This window comes from Mus pahari, chromosome 10, assembly GCF_900095145.1.
Source record: "Mus pahari chromosome 10, PAHARI_EIJ_v1.1, whole genome shotgun sequence".
Lineage (NCBI taxonomy): Eukaryota > Metazoa > Chordata > Mammalia > Rodentia > Muridae > Mus > Mus pahari.
This window is the reverse complement of record NC_034599.1, coordinates 66097187-66116861: the sequence shown is the minus strand read 5'-3', so window position 1 is coordinate 66116861 and position 19675 is coordinate 66097187. Positions and strand designations below refer to the sequence as shown.

At 41.6% G+C, this 19675-nt stretch overlaps 1 protein-coding gene across 1 annotated transcript in view; it reads right to left on the bottom strand.

Annotated features, from left to right (window-relative positions):
- The window catches only part of Aldh1a2 (aldehyde dehydrogenase 1 family member A2), an 80924-nt gene extending 63376 nt beyond the window's left edge, over positions 1-17548 (bottom strand). The window contains exon 1 of the mRNA XM_021206039.2: positions 17377-17548. Coding sequence (XP_021061698.1) covers positions 17377-17493 — 117 coding nt within the window. The 5' untranslated portion in view covers positions 17494-17548. The remainder of the gene's footprint in view (positions 1-17376) is intronic.
- Positions 17549-19675: the final 2127 nt, after the last annotated feature.

Sequence of the window (19675 nt, the reverse complement as noted above, 5' to 3'; positions counted from 1 at the left end):
GAGAGGGAGAGGGAGAGGGAGAGGGAGAGGGAGAGGGAGAGGGAGAGGGAGGCATACATGCACACGTGCCCACACTCCCTCTATGTTTCACATAGATCCTCAGTGGGTTAAATTCCTATATGCATAACAATTATTAGAGAGCATAACTTAGGTATGTCATGTAAGCATTCTAGGGCTCAGTTTTCTCATACACAACATAAGATGAAAACACTGCCCAGGGGTAATACTGATTGAATAAGGTACTGGGTTACAGAAAATTCTGGGCCAGTGAGCACTGAGATGTTTTATTGATTTTGATTCCAGATGTAACTAACCATTTCAAGGGGCAGAAGAGAAGGCTCGGAAGTTAAGAGCACTTGTTTCTCTTGCAGAGGATATGAGTTCTGTTTCTAGCACCCACATGGTGGCTAACTCTTCACTCTGTAACTTTGGTTCCAGAGGATCCGACACCATCTTCTGGCTTCTGAAAGTTCTAGGCATGCACATGGTATACATTCATAAGGCAAACAAATCCGTACACATAAAAAAACAAATCTTTCTTTAAAATGCAACTTGTGAGTGTTCTAGCCACCATTCATGCATTCATTCGTTCTCCATTGATATTGAGGATCCATTGCCAAACCATCACAGAGAGCAGGAAAGATAGAAGAGGCCATCCCACATATGAACTGAGCTCCCCGATGGCCTTCTTATTACTGAGTGAAAGCAGAGTAAAAAGGGATGCTTCAAACAGTCCTGGGCCGGAAAGGGACTGATCAGTGGGCTGGGAAAAAGGCTTTGAGAAGAAAAGCTTGGGAGAGGGCTACAGTGACCACTGGCAGTAAGCCCAATGTAACATGATTTCTTTTTGTCTTCTGCTTGGAAACAAATGTTCTTTGCCTATCTTCCCTGGGTTTAATTAGTCTTCTGTCTTTCTCAGGATTGACCGTTCATTTGCAAATAGAGGACATCAGAAAGGCTGGTGGGTGTGGGTGTTGGAGTGGAAAGAGGTTGGAGTGTTTATTTTCAAAGCCACAGGGGTCCCCATTTGAAAAGCACCCAGCTTATCTCAATGTTTTTGTTTGTATGATTTTGAATTGGAAGGTTGGAGCAATTCATTTAGGAGATTAAGCTGTCTTTACAATGGATCTGGTTGGCCTATCTATTCAATAGTATTGCTAAGGTTAAGAGAAGTCCTTCCAGGGCACTCAGCGGTTCCAGTACAGCAATTAGAAAGGATTCTTTGAATCTTTCTTCATTTTAATGCCAATTAATTTTACATAAATGGGTGTCTATTTGCTGCTCACAAATAAGACTCATAAACCTTCTGTCCAACAGTTTAGGGTAGCCAGTTTCAACAAGGTACGGGATGGCCGATAATATGGGAATTTATTAAGAAGGGAAAATGAATAAAACTTCATTCCATGTATATTTCAAATCCCTGAGAAATCCTGAGTTAACCAGAGAGTTACTTAATAACCCAATCAAATTTAACTAGATATATCATCTGGCAAACTTAACCAGATGTTGGCTCACGGTATGTGTTTCAAGAATGCCCAGTGAAAAATAGAGCAGATATCATCTCATTATTGCACTGAATATTTACTCTGGGCGGAGGCGGAGAGTTTCATCAGACAGAACAACCCTGATGTATAAATAAAGTGACATCTTAGAAATGACGTGTTTTCACTCTCAGGATAAATCTAATTCCAGGCACGAAAGCCCAGCCCACTTATGGAAATGTTTCTCATCAAGGCCAAAAAAGCAAATAGCACCTCTGGCTGAATAAGAAATTAATTTATATGTTTAAAAGTGAGTAGTCCTTGTCATTTATGTTGCAAAGTGAACACCCTGTGCTAGAAGGGCTGGATATCCTAAGGCTGAGAAAGTCTTTTGAACCAATAATTGAAAGGCTTCTCATTTCCCTGTGATAATAAATAAAAAGCAATTGTTTTCATATACTGTTAGCACAGTTAAGGAGAGGAATTAGTTAATTTTTATGAAAATAAAATAATTTCCAACATAATTATGTTTATTTTATATATGATTCTCTCTCTCTCTCTCTCTCTCTCTCTCTCTCTCTCTCTCTCTCGCACACACACACACACACACACACACGTGTGCAAAAGGCTCTATGAAATGCGTTTTTACCTCAGGAATTAGACTGTAATATTATTTATATTATTTACAATGATTCATTGCAAACATCTTTGACTTAAAATGATAATGAACTAATAAATGCCAGGCGTCACAGTTTATAGATTCTACTTGTTACCTGAAACTTCCATCAAATGTTTAAAAAGACTTAAATTTCTGAGATCTCAAAGCTCATTCATTCATTCATTCATTCATTCATTCATTCTCCCTTTCTTCCCCTCCTCCTTCCCTCTTTTTTTAAACAGGTACTTCCAAGGAGAAAGAGGAAGAAGAGCAGGAAAGAGGGGAAAAGGGAAAGAGAGGGAGGGAGGGAGGGAGGGAGGGAGGGAGGGAGGGCTGCTTGTGGACGTTGTACATCGTGGTGCGGAGCCTAGTGCGCACCACGATGTACAACGTCCACAAGCAGATGTTGCAAACAAGTATTTGTAGTGCTTGATTGTGAAATAAACCCCATGTTGGCAACAAGTTTTTCTAAGAAATACCACTTGGCATGGAATTTCTCTTCAAGAAAAACTACTTATAACTCCATGATCGTCCTATATGAGAAGCTGCTGGAATGTCAGCTTCACTCCAGTGGCCCCATCTGGCCTGAGCACTCTCCCTGGCATGATAAATCACTGACAGGTCCTTACCTTCCTGTGTTTGATCTCAGCTCAGCAAGATGCGGGTTTGATGTGAAGAACTCCAGAACTCTTAGGTCAGAGACAAATCGCAGTGGCACTGACCTGCCGAGTGCTAAGTCTCTATTAGACTGTGTGAAAAGCTGTGAGCTTCTGACAAGTTTTCTCACCTCTGAGTTTCTGGGCCCTCTGTGGTTTTCTTGAACTTAGCTTGGCAGAAAAGCGGCAGCAACAGCTTAAAGAAGTGACTTAAGGAACTATCTTAAGGAACTATCTCAGCAGCCATCGCTCTAATTTCTAGGGCTGTAAATCTAGCAAAAGTGAAATGTGTGATTTCTGTTGGGTATATTTTTATAGAGAGATCTCTTTTTTGTGTAGCAAAATATTAAGTCTTTTGATATGCTTAAAAAACAAAAAACAAAACATGAGAATCCCAAATTCACTCTTATTCAATGAGCTTTTACTGCACTGCAAACCACTCATGGGCAGCAGGAGAATCATTAACAGAGGGTTTTGTGGACCACTCTTTGGTAATTACCACTATATCTTTGGGAAAGTATTCTTAACAAAAGCATCCCAAAATTGGTCCCAGAAAGACAATTAAGTGTGAACAAGTTCGGTATTGTCCTTCCTGTTCTCATAACCCCAGGTTCTGGGTCTTGGTGAGTGGAGAGTTTCAAAGCATCAAGATAGGGAAAACAGTTCTTCTAGTTCTTTATATAAGTAGATAAATAAATATGCATCTCATTCTTTCCTGTTATTTTATTAGTAATAAAAAGTACTGTATTTGAAATAGTCATTCAGTACCACCAAGTATCACTCTGTTTTTGGGACCTAATGTACTGGAACACTCAATATGCAATCAAATGATTTTGCTCTTTCATTAGGTGAATAAATGTATGTTATATGAGGAACCACTAAATGCTCCCACATTAGAGGCAGATCATAGTCCTCAAATGTCCCATGCTCTGACTGTACCCTCTGTATGTGTGCCCTCAGTGAGAGCTCTGTTTCAAGGGACTGCACAAGTCAGTGGGAGTAAAGGAGTTTGCCACCCTGAGATGTGTATGTTTTCTTGAAAAGAAACACATAAGAGACGGCTATTTCACAATGACACCCTGGCACTCACCTCCTAGTTGATGTTTTACCAATTAGTGACTCCACGAAGTAGTGAGGCAATTTTATTTTCTAGTGTGTGCTCATGAATTCATTCATTCATGTACCAAAATGTTTGGGGTACACAGTGTATCAAAGCAACCATGACATGAAAGAAGATGAACTGGGTGGGCAGGGGGGATCCAAGGGACTTGCGGGAGGGGAAAGAATGTTTTGTATGGAAAAAGATTTTTAATAAAAAAGTAAACAATTTCAAAGCAAGAAAATTCAAGTCCAGGAAGAAAGTTAGTGTAAACATTAAACAATAATTATACTCTTTGGTGTAACATCATCAAGCATCCACATCATTTAATAGCAGTAAGATATATATTAGTAATAAATCTCAAACATTATCTTTTGGAAGGCTTCTTGTAAGAGACTTTATGCTTTAGTGGACTGAAGTGATGAGGGTCCAAGTAAGCAAACGACGTGGTTACATACTGCGTCACAAATCTTTCTCTTTCGGCCACTCACAATCAGAGGTACAAACCACATCCACATTCTCTCTCTGGAAAACTAAGTTAGTGACTTTGCAAGTGCTCAGAAAGGGTGAAACATTTCTTTCTCTTGCCCATACTTGTGTACAGGCATCTACAGTAATTCTAAGCAATGATCTCCCTCATTAAAGCAGATCCCCAAAGGTCCCCAAATCTGTTCTATGCACTTCTTTTCTAAGCCTTCTCTTTTTCTCTGCTGGAATTCCTGGTAATGACACCCGAATGTGGGCAAACCTCATTAGTCTCCCTGCTGTTTACAAGACAGGATTTATGCTCAGCGTGCCGAACACAATGACACACATCACTAAATGGCGAAAACTACCACCCAGGCTCCAGTCTGAGAAAATGTTCATTCAGTACAAACACCTATCAGTGCATAGGAACACGGAAGAGCAATTACTGCCAACACATGTAGTTCTTTAAGAGTACACCAATAAATGCCCATTTGCAAAGGTTAATTTAATGCAACCCAGCCTGTTATCTGGTATGTCATCAATTCAATCCATTAAGTAATTACTAAATTCTCAAGAGGGTTCATAGAAGTCAAATGTGTCTATTCTATGTTCCCTGCTTCTGGTTTCCCTAAAGACCATTTAGGCCAACAGCTGGAAGAGAAAACCACAAAGGTTGCCCATTGCAACCAGCTACTTTATAAAACAGGTAAATGAGTCTACCCAGGGCTGCCTGCTATCAGAGAAGACAAGTGAGTAAGACTGAAGGGAGGTGGAAGAGTGAGGAGGGTGGGGCTGTGGGGATGGGCAGAGGGAAAGGCTCCTCTTTGAAAATGAAGAAAGGAATGTAAAGGCTCTAAGATCCCACCAAAGGAGACAACTCAGTCAGCATTTCTTTGCATAGCAGTTTTGAGCCATTTCCAATGAAAACATAGCCGAGCACCCAGTCAGCTCCTCCCCCTATCACTGACCCTATTAAAATGAACTGTTCCGTGCTCATGCTCAGACCCATGTAGAAACCATGGGGCCGCAGGTGTAAAGCTCTCATTGGCAGTCAAAGTGAGCATGCCCACTCAACTCTTTCTGAAAAGTAACTCTGGAAAGTAACCATAACATTATACAAAATAATCCGCTGGGGGAGGGGAGTTTCCAAACGGAATGCATCTGTGCCCATCTTCCATCACCGGAGGAATCGTCATAACCATGACAAAGAAGAGCACCTTTTAAATGAAAAAGAAGCAAGCAAACAGGTGTTGTTCAGGGCAGTGTGTGAGTCCTCAGCTTGTGAGAATCCTCCAACACCCTCTGTCTTTACAGTCACCTGCAGAATGACACCTACCCAGGTGGTTCATACCCAGTATGCCAGGTTGTCTCAGTTTGTCCCTTGGCCTTTTCTCTTTAAACATTCAAACTGTTGCTACTAGTGACCACAGAAAATACTAATCAACTGGAAATTTGGGATTTGTAGTCAAAGAACTGGGTTTGGAATGCATTGTTAAAAGTCAGTAGAGCTGATGGCCCAGATTGGATTCTTTCTTAGAGTTCCTGTCTTGCTGTTACCAACAGTAAAGAAGAGGACAGCATGCTGGCATTGTCACCTACTATGGTTGAAGAGCCAGGAAAGGGTATTTAATTTAAATATGCTCAATGGTTTCATTTATAAAAAGGAGATATTACTATAATATTAATGTCATAGGATTACCATAGGAATTAATTATACTCATATGTCAAGCAGTGCCTATTTGGCAGATATTAATAATAAATTATACAGTGGGCACTTATTCAGCAAACATTTCCAAAGCATCTACACAGCTATACACAGAACTCCAATCTTTTGATAAACCTTGATAAATAAGAGTTTGCAATTTAGTAATAGAATTATACAGACAAAATATAATCTCGAACATAAAGTTCTACAATTTCATAGCAATACAAATAAGTTATATGGGCACACAGGCAATAGAAGTTCATTGTGGAAAAGTATTGTTAGGTGTTACAGGAGACTACACCCGGAGGGGCTGGGCTCCATGTCACAGCCAGAGAATCTCTCTAACAACAGTCTATAATTATAGGCACACACAACTACATGAATCATATTGCCTGCAGAATCCAAACACAAAGTTAAATGTGTAGTGTACAAGCTTTGACTTTTAAAACATGAGTTAAAGTACTAAAATGGGATGTACTATGATGTTATTTTCAACACTGATGCTAAGGAATAATTTAATTCCTCTACATATGCAGAATAAAACACACACTTGGGGTTTTTTGTTTTGTTTTTGAGATTTTACTTATATATTATATATATATATTTGCCTGATAGATGTCTGTGTACCACATGGATGAGTGTCCAAAGAGGCTAGAAGGGGGTGTCAGATATCCTGGGACTATAGTTATAAACTGTTGTGAGCTACCACATGGGTGCTAAGAATTGAACTCATGTCTTCTGGAAGAGCAGCTACCACTCTTGATCACTGAACAATCCCTTTAGCCCCTGAATTCATATTTTGTTTTTTTAAAAGAACTTTGGACTAGACATTATTTTTCAAACTGTCCCCTCGATATGCTTTCTCCATAACCTATAAACAATCAGCTTATAATTAAAGACTTTTCTAATTTCTTTGGCCTTTCAAAACTGAGTGGTGAGTGTGTGTGTGTGTGTGTGTGTGTGTGTGTGTGTGTGTGTGTGCTTGCAGAAGAGAGGGAGAAAGCAAGAGACAGAAAGAATAAACAAGTCCTATAGAGGGAGAACAATAGTAGCTGGCATTTCTACAATGTCAGCTTAATAATGCTTAACATATAGGCACTTATAGTTATAGGTAATGTAAAAATGTTATAAGAATAATTAAATATGACACCAGTGAATTGTAACAAATATTTTCTTGATGTTTTAAAATAAGTTCACTTAGACGTAGATTCTTAGTTTAGGGAAACCAATGTTATTAAAATTATTCATTAGTTTCTTACAGTCTTCCATAATAGAGAAGTCCAGGCTTGGAGGCCCTACAATCTAGACTTCCTAATTTTATTACAGGACTACACTGAACAAAATTCAAAGACAAAGCAAAACAATGTGCCCATTAATATGTCTGACTTTCTATAAGCTTCATGATTTGCCCTTCACGTTTATGTACCCTTGCACATCAACAAATACCAATTCCAAGGAGAGCATAGCATGAATACAAAACCCAGAACTTCCAATCTAAGAACACTATAAGAACACCCAGAAACACCGCAAATTACAATGTATTTCTTAGGCAAGAAACAAAATTTCTTCATTTATATTTAAAACTTTATAAAAATGAGACAGAAAGGATGACAAAGAATATAATCAAGAAGAAAATCTTTGCACATTAAATATCTGACAAAGGACTGCATGCAATTTTGAAAATGAAAAACTTATTATAAATCAACTCTAACACATATACACAGAAAAATGAGGAAAATTAGCTGGTTTACCTAGGCAACAAGCCAAATGTCATGAGATGCTTAGTGTCACAAGAAATCAAGAAAATGTTGCCGGGGTGTGGTGGTGCACGCCTTTAATCCCAGCATTTGGGAGGCAGAGGTAGGCGGATTTCTGAGTTCGAGGCCAGCCTGGTCTACAGAGTGAGTTCCAGGACAGCCAGGGATACACAGAGAAACCCTGTCTCGAACAACAACAACAACAAAATGTTGGCAGTGTCATCTTGTAGCAGTAAGATGGCACTCTGTCCTTATTAGATTCCCAAGTCTGGCAAGGACCAGAACTCAAGTACTGCTGAGGATGGAGTAGCATGGACTCTGGAGGACTGATAGTAAGGATGGAAACCTACATAATCACCTTAGTCAGAAGCCTGGTATTTCCATTTGAACCTTTAGAGGATACAGTCATGAGCCAAAAAGTCTCTTGTAGGTGTATATTCTAGAAGCTCTTTAGGAGTTATATAAGGAGACATACTGAAGGCTGCTCACCATAGCATCATTCTTAAAAGCAAATATTGAAAATATTTTAAATGCCAATAGTTACATAAATTAAAATTAGGATATCAACACAGTGTGAAATAATATACAATCATGACAATGAATAAGTTGTAGGTACACCTGACAGCACTGGTGAATCTTGAAAATATGATGCTAAGCAAAGCAAAATCTATCACAAGACATATATAACACGGCGCCACTTACACGAAACAGTTAAGCATGCAAAATAACACACTGTTTATGGATTCGCCTATGTGCATGGATAAGATAGAGGTTAATTTCTCTGAGGGGAAAAACAGGGAACGGTAGGAGTTTGCAGGAGGGTCTCAGTGCAACTCTTTAAAATGGGGTAATTACAGATGGTCTCCAATTCATGAGGGCTTCACTTAAGATTTCCAATTTTATGCTTAAATGCAATCAATATCCACTCAGTAGAAAGGACCTTTCAAATGCTGCTCTTTTCCCCATCGTGGGAAATGTGAAGTAACAGCCTCAGGTGACTCTGGATGGGAGCAGCATTTCGAGAAGCTCTGTGTTGGAGCGCACTAGGCTTCCGCTCCAGCACTGCTGCTAAGCTGTGATGTCAGGTAGGTTAGGTGTGTTTCATGAGTCTTTTACAACAGGCAGCTTAAACCTGGGATTGAGAAAACCATCTGTGATGTAAACTGTTATTATATTCATACACACACACTTGTGGTACCATCTATGCCTTTTTATGTAATTGACTCCTCTTGTAGACAATCTAACAATCCAGTGGTCTGATCAAGTAGCTTGAAAAGCCTCCTTATTTCTGACACTTGTATTCTATGATCACGCATGAGAGTCACTTATGTGTGCATACTCACTCCGTGGCTGAGTGGGATTTCTCTTCAGGCTCTTCCCAGTGATGATCACATCTACATATCATTTTGTGTCAGGCAGTAACTACCAAAGTTTTATACAAAAGAGGCCTTAATAAATGCTAAACTGATAAATGAATGAGCAAATTTAGGTAGCAAAAGGATAGCTTGAAGCTACAGTTAAGGATAAAATTGGCCCTAGGCAATACAATTAGATAGCTTTCTCTGGAGCTAGAGAGATGGCTCAGCACTTAAGAGCATGTGAGGGCCTGGATTCAATTCCTATCACCCACATGTCAACCACAACCATCCATAACTCTAATTCTAGATAATTCTACCACCTTCTTCTGACCTTCTTGAGCACCAGACACAGACATGGTACACAGACAGACATTCAAGCAACACACACATAAAATCTAAAATTAAAAAAAAAAAAACAAAACAAAACAAAACCGCCGGGCGTGGTGGCACACGCCTTTAATCCCAGCACTCAGGAGGCAGAGACAGACAGATTTCTGAGTTCTAGGCCAGCCTGGTCTACAAAGTGAGTTCCAGGACAGCCAGGGCTAGACAGAGAAACCCTGTCTTGAAAAACCAAAAAAAAAAAAAAAAACAAACAAACCTGGAAAAGCCTCTCTATTGTTATAGTAGACATCAGGCTTAAAATACAGGCGAGGCAGAATTGCTCAGTTTCATGGTTGGTGGGAAATGAAACCAAAGTTTTGTATTGACTCCTAATCTCCTCCCAACAAAGGTCTTGCTGAGGAAGTCCAAATTTACACCTATGGAAAGAGCTCCAGTTGTTCCCATAAACTCACACAGGCATTTCCCAATTTCATTTCCCTAGCCAAGGCCTTGTTATTGCACTTCTTACCCTACAGTTTTTACATCATCATGCCCAGTCCATAGATTTGGTATAGGCCCTGGTGGCTGAAAAAAGAGAAAATTAGGTAAATTTTTGTCTATTAGTGGATGTGTTAAGTTTTTAATATCTTGCCAGACTTACTTCCTGGAGGCAGTTAGTTCTATTCGCAGGAAAGGATTTGTGACTTACAGCATTTCGTCTTGGTTTAGCCTTCAGGATACCTCAAGCAAAATGCTTGAATTATCAAGCTTGAAATAGGCAGGATTAGGCTAGATAAATGAAAATGATGGTTAAATATATAAATACACTCTCTTAATTATTCTTAAATATTTTCTCGACTTTAATAATGAATATTAGAATGATTTTTTTATTCATATGCCCCTAAATTCTTCCAAATGAGAGGCAAATGTTTACAGTTTCATCTGACAGTGATCTAGGGCTAAAGAACCTTCTACTTTGAATCTCCAGAAGTCAAATGTGGCTACTAAGGAAGCTGAGCAGGAAGGCTTCTTTCTAGAATAAAAATGAGAATGTCACCCCAAGATCTTCTGATTTTTAGCCACACTTCAAGGAGGGCAATTAACTCCCATCGAGTCCCAGGGAAGCATAAAGAGCACAGCAGAAGTCAGGGCACTGCAGCCACTCAATGGTTATTCCCACAGGAACTTCCAAAGCCTGAGAGTCTTCAAATCATGTGACAGAGAGACTAGTAAATACACTAGTAAAAGTTAAGATTCTAGCAGGTTTGGTGGCAGAGAGCTCACCTATTAGGGAAAAAGTTAATAATTTAAAAAGGAAACAATTGAAGTGCAATTCAATATTAAAACAAGATTAAAAAATAATAAATACCAGTAATAAAGTAATAAATTTCCAAATTGGAAACTTTAATATATTTGAACAGTAATTTGGAGTAGAGTTTTGAGAATGTCTGAAAGGCAACTAAAAATTTCAAAGCGGCACAATGGCAACCCACTCTATTGACATTAGATTTGTGCTTGAGAGGAAATGAAGGGTCTCGAATGACCTGTCACCATAAATAAAGAAATTAAGAAGAGGCCCGGAAGGCTATCAATTAGTCACTGGAGATATTTCACTTTCTGGAAGATGACTGTCCTCTCTTCCCAAATTTGAGCATCATCTTGGGTAGTCAAAGCCAGTGAACGTTTTTTTTTCAATTGCAGATTACTTAAATCAAAGACACCATTCCATTGCCAAAAAATAACTACCTTCTGAGTCCTAGCTACATCTTTTTTCAAACTATTTTAAAAGTATTCAGAACTTGGCATTTCGGTTCAGCCAACTGAACACACTGATGTTAAATCTTGACTCAAGAGTCAGATAAAGAGTTTGTTATTAAAACACAGCTGGAAAATCAATGTAGTTACTTTTTGATAAATATAACAACCTGCTGAAGAAACACTGAGGGCGTCTCTCCAAGTGGGAATTCACTGTGCACATATACGAACACAATTCTGACCTTTCTTAAAATTGGCAACCTTCAATTTGGAACTACAAATATAGTAATTATGATCCAAATGAAATCATTATGCCTGCAAAACTAAAATTAACATTAGCTGATTGTCTATATAAATACTTTCTTGTTAAGTACTCATAAGAGCCCTGAGAAGCAGGTACTACTATTCCAGTTCTGACCAATGTAGAAACTGAAACTCAGTAAAGAAGCTCCTGGAGAGAAGACACCCACACATACTCTTGACTACTTCTTTTCTAAGACCTGACAACATGTGTTTAATATATGTTAGCTGTCCACATAGTCAAGAACTACATGCTTGACCAGGACTTCATCAAAGGCCTATTTTAGGTCAAACACATTCTTTTTTCCATGTCAAGGGCTTGTAAACTTTTCTTAAAATGCGGGCCATATGGTCTCTGCTACAAGGACTCAACGCTGATATTGCAAGTCCCAATGAAACCATAGACAATATGTTACTAAACATACAGGGCTGTGTTACAACAAAACTATATTTACAAAACCAGGTGGGCTGTGTAGAGTTTGTTGACAATAGTAAACTGCTAGTAAAGTCACAAAAAAACAAACAAATAACAACAACAGCAACAACAAAAGACACAAAATCAACATTGGTATTTGCATCTCATTATCCCTCTGAGGAAGACCAGCACTGGGACTTGAGATGCTTATTGGCTTGGTCATGTTTGGACCATTATTGAGATTCACTAATGGAAAAGAGAGAAAATCAAATAGCCATGCCTGGCTTTTCTTAAGGTTGTCTAGACTGAAGTCAGACCTCATAGAGTAGGTTTCTAAGTCTTCACTGAAATTGAAAAACTATTGTTCATCATTCTATAAAACAGAAGTGCCTCAGTAGATGATGGTTCCATGTGATAATCCTAGTCTCTGAAGGAGAAAGTCGGGGCCTCAGGAGAATTATCTAAGCCAAGTTCCAGAATGACATTATTTAGCTACTCTTTGTTTAAAAGAGATGATACAAACATCAAAAGACTGTATATTTATTTTTTAAAAGTATTTTACTGTGTGGGTGGGAGTGGAGTCATAGGTCAATGTCAGATATCTTCCTTGGCTACTTTTCATCTTATTTTTTTTTTAAAGACAAGGCCTCTCACTGAACCTGGAGCTCACCCATTAGTCAGACTAGTAGGCTAGCAAGGAAAAGCCTGGGGACTTTCCTGTCTCCACGTTGCCAGCAATGAGGCTATGAGCACAGGCTGCCACATGTGTGGTGAGGGGAGGATATCGGGCCCTCATTCTGGCAGGCCAAGGACTTTAACAACTGAGCCATCTTGAGAGAAAGAGAGAGAGAGAGAGAGGAGAGAGAGAGAGAGAGAGAGAGAGAGAGAGAGAGAGAGAGAGAGAGAGAGAGAGAGAGAGAAACAAGAATATCACAAGTCTTCTATATACAGGCAGCTAGATGGATACTTTATTAGCAAAACAACCAAACAACCATGAGTAAGAGCTGGAATGAAAGTTGAGGATGAGATCCATAACGGCGAGATCCAAAGGGCAAAAGAAATCAGGATCCTGACCAAAACAACAACAAAAATCATAAATAGTAAATTACAGTCAATGAATCAAAAATTATAAAGGTGGTGCTGGGACTATGGCTTGAGTGGCAGGAAGCACTTGCTGTTCATGTACATTGCTGGTGAGTACATGTAGCATGCATACATGTACTCAGGGACACCTAAATATACTTACAATTAAAATGCATTTTGAGAAAAATTATAGAGGTGACTCTTTTAAGTGGAGTAGATCAGTTTCATATTCTCCTGACTCCATTAGAAGTAACACAAAGAGTGAAGATTTAAGCTTTCCACATCTAAAAAGTGGGGGGGGAGGTCATAAATAAGAAAAGTAAAGAGTATGACAGGAATGCTCTGTTGTCAAAATCCAAGGCAAAAGTTCTCCCTTATCAATCATTTCTATTTTTATTCTTTCAAAGGATTTTACAGAATTAAAATGTGTGCATGTGCAAAAAGTGCTAAGTAAGGCAATTGGCCTATGACAGTGCAAGTGATGCTGCAAATGTTCTCATCACAGTCATTAACTGATCTACTGCTATGTTGACAAGAAAATTCTGGCACTCAATCTTCCTAATAAGACTTTAAGTTCCTAGAAGGCAGACGTTCCATAATCCAATTTACACTATTCTTAAGAACATGGCCCCTCAAAATCCCTTTGAACTGAGTTGAAATTGACCCCAGAAAACAGAGTGCATTTATTAAAAGGCTATTAAATGAACAAATAAAATAATAAACAGTAGGTACCCAGATACACATTTGCTCTGATTTTCCCAGTGAGCTGCCTTTTGTGTTTTCTCTTGTAGGTGCAGCATACAGTGCTCAACAAATGTCCTCTTTGTGGACTCTTATACCTCCCCATCACATCAAATACTGGGAGAACACAGAACCCTGTATGTTGCCAGCTACGTTGCTCACTCCAAAAGTGAACCAGTAGAGCCAGAAGGAAAGATGGAGCCAACAGAGAAAGCAGAAAAGTAAGTGAAATAAAGAAATTCTGTAAAAACCTGAAAATCTGCGAAATGGAGAGAGAAAGAAGGCAGGGAGATGCTGGGACCCCACCCCTCCCTGAAGTCAGGGGCAGTTCTTAGGAGAATGCTAAGCCTTAGTTTTACAACGTGTATGCTCCCAGAACATGGCTGGCAATACAAAAACCAGGCAGATGAAACAGAAATAACTCAGGAAAACTAACTGAGAAACACACGGCTAAATGCAATCAGACCGGCTATTGAGCAGTCTTCAAAGAACACAAAGGCGCATTCGTCCTCTCAGGTCCACAAGGGTGCCCTCCATGCTTTTTTTTTTTTTTTTTTTAATACAAATATTCTTCTTTCTTGACTATAAGTCTTGAAACAAACAACTCCCCCCCCCCATTTCTTAACAAGAGTCATTTAAGAAACTGGGGGTCTAGGTTCCTGTTTGAGAAGAAAAAGAAAATAGACATATTCCAAAGGCATTACAGTCATTTACCCTAAGTCTAAACTGGATACGAGAACTCAGAGCAGGCAGCAGCAGGCGTGTGTTATTTTTAATGGCCATTTTTAATTGCCTAAAAGCCAATACAAAGCCACACCCAAGCTCTTTCAGAATGCTTCCAGGTTGAACTTTGCTTTCATGGCATTTTGTACAGAACCCTTGACAGAAATTGGCATTAACATAATATTGACTATTTTTCCCATTCCCTTATTTTAAAAGAGCAAAGTCTTTTTGGAACAAGAAGTAAAAGGATGAAAATGGCAGATAAGTGCAGGATCACAAATTCAAAATATTCTAAGAACATATTTTTTTAAATTCTCATAATCTGACCAGTTATGTTGGTCACGAATTAGTTTATATTCTTGTCAAATCACATAGAAAAATTATATTATAGTGTCATTCAATAAGAACATGTTTAACAAGACAAAATTAATTATAAATCTGTTTGCTGCATAGTACCTTTATTTGATGCAAATGTTTTGTTTCCTCCTTTTCAACAGATTCCCAAGGCTTAATATCTTTTAGATTCTCCCTAACAAATACAATAGCATTAAAGGATTGCCCAACTACCTTGTTCATTGCTTTGTTTGAAACTGCTAATATATTTCTCCTCACTTTTGATCATGAATGAATTTTTAAAAGACCTCCCAACTCTCTTTTTAAGAGAAGAGAGAGAGAGAGAGAGAGAGAGAGAGAGAGAAACTTAGGCTACCAAAAGAGCAGTCACTGTTCTTTCTGTTAAAATAAAATGAACTAGAACTGGTTGTTCAAGGTTCCTGTCTTAGAAAGTGTAGAAGTCTCGCTAAAGAGCTGAGCACAGAAGCTGCTGGGAGCGTTCACAGATACCTGATTTTACAAGTTTTTGTGAAAGAGCTCGCCTGTAGATGTGTGTTACTCCACAATTTACGAGGGTTGTTTGTCAAGACAAAATATAAGGCGCCTCCTCCCCACAAATTAAAGAATCAAGTTACAATCCATTATTTCATTTCTGATTGTTTTTCTTGGTAATAAGTGGGAAAGTGGATACTGGATAAAAGTCTTCATGGAGCTAAAAAGACTCCGACATTAAAGGCTCCAATTAGCTATAAATCAGTTGTCTTTCCTACTGGGGTAGAACAAGAGAGAGAAGAGAGGGGGTGGCTAGAGAAAAGGAGAATTGGAGGAGCTTCCAAATGAAATTCTGAAAAAAGATATCTACTGCAGACTTTCAGGGGCTGTTAGGATAATCTGATCAAAAGTAAGTGTAAAACAAACCCTCCGGAATCACGTGTGGATCTTGCCTCTTAAGATCTCTAAAGCGCATCTGAAGAGGTTAGGGACCCTCATAAAACAAAACTTTTATGTGCAGGCTTCCCTGGCTTGTTCCTGAACCCGGAGATGTGCCACACACTGGCACTATTGTTATGCAAACAATGCCTAAAGGGCTATAACCATTAACGACCTCTCATTAAAATGGCTTTCAAAAATTTGTCACACCATCTAAAAGCTAACAGGTACATTAAATCCACATTCAAAAATCCGAATCCTACTAATCCTTATTCTGAAACTCAAAGCAACAAAAATTCAGAAACTATGGTTTTGCATTTCTCTTTCAACCATAACAGTTGTCAGATGTGAACAACTTAACTTCTCTGCTTTTCGCGTATCATCTAATGCCCGCGGTGGAACATTTATCAGCGCTGTATCGTGTGCGCTGTGCGCGCGCTGCAGTCAACTGGCGAAAGTTTGCGGTAGGAATGAAAATCAAATGAAAAAAAAAAAAAAAAAAGAATTCTAAAATGAACTCTCAAGAAGTGTGGCTTTAAAGGCTACACTCGCCTTTTTGCTGTAACATTCAGTCCCTTTGTGTATGTATTTCACAAATTCCCCTCGTGGATATTTTTTTTCCCTGAGAACGGTGGGGTGGTGGGGGATCAATTCACATGGGGCAGCAGGCGTGTATTGCTTTTTAATGCAGTTTAACAACAATAATTCGTGCTTGACAAACTAAGATGTCAGAATTCGTTAGGAAAAAATCATTAGGCTTATCAGTGCAAAAGTGAGCTCGCTAATTTATGCGAATTTAGTTGTTTTCCCTTTTTCTGAAGTGTCCATTGCCTACAAAATCCTGAGGAAATCCCGGCATAGATCTATTGCGTCTCGGCCAGGTCCCCGCGAAGTCTGTGGGACTCGGGTCCTGACAACCCTTCAGCGATTCGGCTCTGAGAGAAGCTAAGCCCGTGCGGCCGCGCAGCTCCAGACCCGAGGGACCACGGGGCGACACTGGACCGCAACGCCACCCTGGCGGAGAACCCCAGTCTGCTCTGAGACCGAGGGACTGGGAGAACTGCACTCCGGTGGGCTCTGAGGAAACCTAGGGGAACACACCCCTCAAGCCGGAGCCCCGACTGCTCTGAGGAGACCTGGGGGACCCCTGAGCCGAACTCCATTTGCTCTGATAAAACTTGGGGGCTCGCACAACCGGACTCCGGTCTGCTCTGAGCTCTATGGGACCCCAGAACTAAGCCTCGTTCTGCCCTAGGGACATCTAGGGGACCCTAGGACCGGACCCTAGCCGGCTCTAAAGAGTCGTAGGGGACCCCAGACCCAGACCCAGACCCAGGTCTGTTCTGGGAAATCCCACCTCCCCAGGCAGTCCGGAGGTCACCACCACCGTCCGCCGCCGATGGCGATCCCCGCGCTGCCTTTTGGTTTGGGACCGGTTTCCCCCCAGACGCTCCCCAAGCCGGGGCGGGACCTGAGAAGCCCGCATCGCGGTCCCCGGGGAGGCGCAGAGGTGACAGGCGACCTCCGGGCCCCCAGCCTCTGAAGGAATCCAGAGGGAGTTTCCAGAAAGCGTCCTCGGGACGGCTTTACCTTGGTGTACTTGATCTCGAGGTTGGGCGTGGGCGACGGCAGGAGCTGCAGCGAGGCCATGAGCGCGGCGGGGTCGGCCTTCACCTCGCCCGGCATGGCGATCTCGCTAGAAGTCATGGGCGGCCACGGGTGGGTGTGCGCGGGGCGCTGCGCGGCCGGGGCGCGCTCGCTGTATATAGGCAGGTGTCAAGCGGGGAGCGCTTCTTATTGGACGTGCGGCCCACAGGCGCGGGGGGCCGGCCCATGAGGACATTTGCATACGGCCGCGCGCGGCGCCCGCACGGTCAAGTCCGCGGCCCACGCTCCCGCGTGCGCGCCCGGAGGACCTCGACGGCCGGAGCGCAACCTCGGCGGGACCGCGCTGGCCGATGGCGGTCCCGCGAGCCCTAGCGCTGGCCGGCCGGGAGGAGAGGCGCCCGCGCTGCGGCCCCGCCGAACCCCGCGCCCTTCCTTCCACTCGCTCTTCTCCCCTGGGGTCCCGAGCAGCCCGAGAGAGCTTTCGCTCAGCCTTCCACGTGGCGCGAAGGGGCGCGTGGCCGCTGGGTGGGGTGATAGATGCTCCCCACACTCCCAAGGAGAACCTTCTGGAACCGCCGACGCCGCACTGGCCCCCCGGCAGGCTTCTCAGCCCAACTGCTGCCCTCTGCCGGCCCCGCGGCCTAGCTGTGCCTGAGGCCGTGGGCTTCATCTGCCTTGGGTTGCCTGGATATTCCAGGTCTTGATGGTCTCCTTCCAACCCTTTCCTTTCCTAGTCCCAACCACACCAAGAAACACTTGGGATTATCTGTTGCTCTTCTGGGCATCCTGTCAGAATCTCCGGGTTGAACTTCCATCTCCATCCCTTCTCGTCCTACAAGCAGCCTTATAATTGAGTAAAGATGGGCGCTGATCAGGAATCAGGAGCCTAAACAGTTCAGATAGCGCGGGAGAATCATTGGACCAATATCATGAGCCCATATAGATAGCTCTTTATAGGGCTTTCTGCCTCCATCCCCATGAAAATCTCACAGCCTCATCCACCCTGACTCTTCCTGTTTTTCTATGGAAGACTCTCAACTCCCAAGCAAATGCTTCACTCTCACCTTTTCAGAACCCCTTGCTCAATCGTTTCTTTACATGTTGTTCACTACAAAACACTTACTTTAGATGTGTTCATTAGCTAAAATTCTGCAATGATTGGTGCTTAGATTCTGTGCAGACAGAATGCTGTTGTCTTGAGTTTGTGAGACAAGTTCCAGGCTCCGAGAACTCAAGAGTATCTGCCTAAAGTGACCCGAGCAAGCACTGCGTCGTCCTAGAATAGCAATACAACCTAATTTGGGCAGTTGAGAGATTCCTATTCACAGGGAACATTTATGGCCAAAGAGTGTGTCTTAATAACCGAATGTACTCCTGAGAATCGCTTTTATTTAAGCTGTAGAGGACTGAGGAAGAATAAGAAGATTAGTGGGGAGGTAGCTCTGTAGGTAGAGTGCTTGCCTAGAATGCTGGGCTTAGTTGCCAGCACCACATCAAACTGGGGTAGAGATGCACGACTGTAATTCCCAGCATCCCACTGGGGAGGTGGAGGCAAGAGGAATAGAAGTTCAAGTTTGTCCTCTCTTACAAGAGAGGAGAGAAGGAGAGAGAGAGAGAGAGAGAGAGAGAGAGAGAGAGAGAGAGAGAGAGAGTCTGTTGGATGATCTCAGGATTTGGTGAAGGGAGAGCAAAAGTCCCTGCAAATAAATAGTTTTTGTTGTTGTTCTTTGTTTGGGTTCATTGTTGAAGCTGCTTGAGGTATTTTGTTTTTGTTGTTCATTTGTTTTTGTTCAAAGGTGTTTTCCCCATCTTCCAAGCAGGGCACCGTGCTGGAGGTCACTTTAAGACCAGATGAAGAGCCTTGCTCCCAGGAAAGCTCACCACCTTTCCTGTAGATCTATAGATAACTGTCTATAAGAGGGACAGCTCTCAAAAGTGGAGCAAAGACAAGACCTTGGTGCTCCACCAAAGCGGAGGCTGCCTGCGTGTCTAGGGAAGCTGACCTTTGTCCTGTTTGTGGCTAGGGAAGTGAAACTTCACTGGTAGAGGTAGGAACACTGCTGCTGCTGCTGCTGCAGAGGCTGCAAAGGCACCTGAACAGAACTGTTCGAGAATGTTCCAGGGAGCATCGGATGCAACTGGAAGAAGAGCGGCAAACGAGGCTGGTAAGACAGTTAACTCCAGGTTGTGGGGACCTTGATGCTTCTGGGGAACTTAATGATGGAAGTACTGAAAAGCCATTAGAAGTCTTTGAGGAAGAAAGCAAAAGGGGAATCTTGTG